The sequence below is a fragment of the Cherax quadricarinatus genome, chromosome 24, assembly GCF_038502225.1.
Source record: "Cherax quadricarinatus isolate ZL_2023a chromosome 24, ASM3850222v1, whole genome shotgun sequence".
In the NCBI taxonomy this organism is placed as follows: Eukaryota; Metazoa; Arthropoda; class Malacostraca; order Decapoda; family Parastacidae; genus Cherax; species Cherax quadricarinatus.
In genome coordinates, this window is record NC_091315.1 from 22,509,183 (window position 1) to 22,513,264 (window position 4,082).

The 4,082-nt window shown below is 32.6% G+C and overlaps 1 protein-coding gene across 1 annotated transcript; it reads left to right on the forward strand.

Annotated features, from left to right (window-relative positions):
• Positions 1–565: 565 nt before the first annotated feature.
• On the forward strand, positions 566–3,550 carry LOC138851036 (nucleoredoxin-like; the record flags this gene model as incomplete). The annotated part of the gene is given in 1 exon segment (XM_070088261.1): positions 566–3,550. A coding segment is annotated over 1 exon segment (71 nt), but the record flags the coding sequence as incomplete, so codon positions are not given.
• Positions 3,551–4,082: the final 532 nt, after the last annotated feature.

Consider the following 4,082-nt stretch of genomic DNA (forward strand, 5'->3'; position numbering starts at 1 on the left):
GTGTTTAGAATATGTTCTCATAAATACTGCCAACACCATTGCTCAAAAAATAGACAGTTTTATGATTATGGAAGTACTTGCTAAACACGTCCTACCTATGCAGGATGCAGCCATCACCTAGCTCCCATTTAGCACCTGGCTTCACCCTATATGTATACACACACACCATTTTCTATTCTCTTTAATGGATAAAAAATTGCCCACTGATTTTATTATTAGTTTTATAACAAGTACCGCAGTCCTTTATACCATAAGGAGCTTGAACCAGAGTGGGTAAAGAAATTTGAAAACCTTTGTGGTGACCAAGGTGTGAAAGTACCTAAACCCCACTGTACTTTTATTTATGATGTCTTACTATAAGATGGATGAGAAACTCAGTTTACACAGGTAGGTAAGGAGACTTTATCGTATGTTTAACTTTTCTTAGTTGTATGTGTAAGCAGTAAAATGGTATCAAGAAAGCTAATGCGTTTTTAACAGGACTATGTTAATTTTTCAGTTTCGTATACAATAGTCAAATGTAGTCTTATTCCTCATTGTGATAAGTAATTTTTTTTTATTTTCAGATACACAAATGAAAAACTCAGTCCACTGCCCATTAGACCGGTCACAACCAGTGCTACTAACACAAGCTAACACAACTTGTATATTATGTAGAATTATAAGGCAAAGTAGTGTTAGAATAGTAACCCTGCACAGCATCTGGGATAAAATGGTATTTGTTATTACATTAATAACTATTGTATTAGTTTGACAATGTTAATGGGTATATGCTGAATAAATTTTAGATAACTTTGATTATAAAACACATTTCAGCAAGTTTTGCTTGTTATACTATGTTGAAAGAAAATATGTGATATAGACAATCAAGAATCTACTGATTATTTTCATTACTTTTAGCAGTCATAAAACCAAGTAACCACAAGTATGATTTTGCAGTACATTGATGCAAAATTCCAGGCTGCAAATACATACGTACACTACTGTATATGTTATATTTATGTAATTAAGATTGTATTTATGAAAATACAGATTATGTTGTATTCACTAGATGCAAAAGAAAAAGTCTGCAGTTGGTGTATTGAAAATTCTGAGAATGGCTTTGAGAAATATATTATTAATGGTATATAGTACTGACAATTTGATGAATAAGACATGTAACACTTGGGTATTATTATTGCTGAAGCATTTCACCCACACAGTAGGCTTCTTCAGTGGATAATTATAATCAGGAAGGAGCACTAAACCCATAGGATTAAACAGCTGGGGGGGTTAAAGGTATTCAGACTCAATTCAGGGAACTGGAGCACAGATCCAATTCCCTAGATCAAGAGCACCTCACCAGCATCAAGTAATCTCCTTTGAGGGGTTCTTCAGTGGAATACAGGTGAATATAAAACCAGATAGAGGGACTGATCACCTTAAAATGACTTCTGCCTCCAGTTTCATATTCACTTGTATTCAACTGAAGAATCCTGCTATGTAGGCAAAACCTTTAGGCAATAAAGATACCCAAGTGTTACTCTTATTTTATTAATTTTCTTGAGAAAATTAGAGCACTGCTTGTTTTAAAGTTACTTATGAAGCATCCTTTTATCCTTTATTAAATTATAAAAAAAAAATTTATATGCTCTGTTGGAGATTATGCAGAATTTCAGTATGAACAGGAAATTTTTATATTTTTGTACTTAAGAGGGGAAAGTGCTACTCAGAGGTCATACAGTGCCTGGGGGGATGTAAGGCAACCAGACTCAGTCCAAGGGAAGGACATGTCCAATTTATTGCATCAAGGAATCTCCTTTGAAGAAAGGAGATACATTTAAACATTCTAGCATTACCATAGTCAGGATAATCGTGCAAATTGTCTATATTAATTAATCTTGCCTTTTCTTTTAAATGTGAGTTCCTAGTGTTAGAAATTAGAGCTACCCCTCCCATCCTCAGATCAAACCTAGTTACTTTTTATTCCCCTGGCACAAAATGACCAAGAGTTTAGTACTCCTGTAATGCACTGTATTAGTTATTTGCACTAGCCAACAAAATTGAACTTTTTATCAGGTTCAGAAACCAAATTGGTTCTTTTAACCTAACATTAATGTGCTGATCACAACTGAGCTTATCATGTACTTTTTTTTTTTTAATTTATGATCAATATTTTGGATATTTAATATTGAAGAACCTAGCCATTGTAGGTACTGTATAATGCAGATATTAAGTGTTGTGCATGCAATGATAAAATCTAATCTCACTTAAAGTAAAATTATATATGCACAACAAAAATAAATATCTATGCAAACCATACCATGGGTGGGGATAGAACCCGCAATCAGAGCAGTTATACAACCATGCTTACATCATAATTTTCAAACTTTTTACTTGTGCTGAGTATCGCTCTCCCACAGCAGTGTTCAGCAGAAGTCAGCCATCAAACTGATCATTGGGTTTCCATGATTCTCCATGATGGCTGTCTTGGTGATCACTGTGGTTCTGTTTTACAGAAACTGTATGTTGGAGCAGAGCTAAGCTTGGATTCGAAACCCATGTCTCAAAATTAAGAACATGTTTTTATATGTGAACTGAAACCATTTTTGGCCACTGTTGTCTACTGTAAATTAAACTGAAGTGTTAATTATATTCATATAAAAGATTTAACCCCATTTGGATCACTGAATTATATGCTTATTGTGATTGTAAATTTACTTGCCAATCTGTTGAATATCAACAACTATTGAATAGTACCATAAATTGTAATAAATCTAATGTGCTGTTACAGACAGAGGTGGGAACAAACAAAAATTACTCTGGCATAAATGCAAATGTTACTAATAAGTAATGCTGAAGAATTTAAAATTAACAAGTTAGGCCACAAGATATGACCTGGGTACTGCTAAATATTCAAAGTAATAAGTGTACTGATAATTTCCTAACTACTGAGTAAATATTTACATTTTGCCTTTGTAATTTTTTGTACCTCTGTATGTATGCTTAAATTACTAAATAAATAAATAAATAAATAAATAATTTAAACATTGTAAATATAAAGCTATATAATGCATTAGCCATATAGTGTTTTTATAAAACATTACCAGAGTAATGGTAAATTACAAGACAGAGCACCTGTATAATTTTTATACATTATTGTTTACACCATCACTTTTATTAATATATTTAGTCTAGCTCTTATAAATTATTCAAAAGTTAAAATTATCCAAATTACCTAAAATCAGAGTTAGTTTTTTTTTTTGTGCAAGAAAGGTCATGGTAATAAAGGTACCTACTCATTAAGGCTTAGTGAAAAAATTACAAAATATCAACTGTCTAAAAGATAAAACAGAAACTTCTTGAATGACAAAAGATAAAGGATGTCAGGGGAAGACAAGGAAGTATTTTTATTATTATTACAATCATAACTAAGCCCTAAACCCACAAGGAAGTATAGCTGTTTGTTCTAGGGAATAGTTAGGAAATGGAAAAAAAAAAAGTACATCATTCTGTTATAGCATTCGAAACAAAAGCACAAGAACAATGGAATTAATGAAAAAAAAAATAATGAAACTTTATGGCAGGAGACATGACTCAAGATTAGATGCAATGTCTAATGCACTGGTGAGACAAATAGCTTTCCTGTGAAGTATAACAACAGTTTTGGTAGAGGAGCAGCATCCACATGCGAGTGCAGTATCAAGATAAGGTCAAATTTATTTTTTAAAAGCTTTAATAACGAGTGAAATATATTAGGCCCTTGAATACTTTTTTTTTGAGACAATCATAGAGGGTAACAGTGGATCAAGAGCCCTTTACCAGCTGTAAATTAAAACTGAAATTTTGCTTATATTATTCATGGCAATGGTGGAAATGAGAGGTTTTCAAAACATGATTGTAATGGTGACATAATACTGAAACATCCAACAATAATTTTTAATTTTAATGAAAGTGCCCTTCTACGCACTGATATTACATACAATCAGCTATTTGTTCGTACTTCTCTGCATTACACAGCAGCCCGTATCCACTTGCATAGGTGGTATACGCTCTGTTCTTTATATCTCTCTCCTTCTCGGGCATTATCTATTCCGGATATT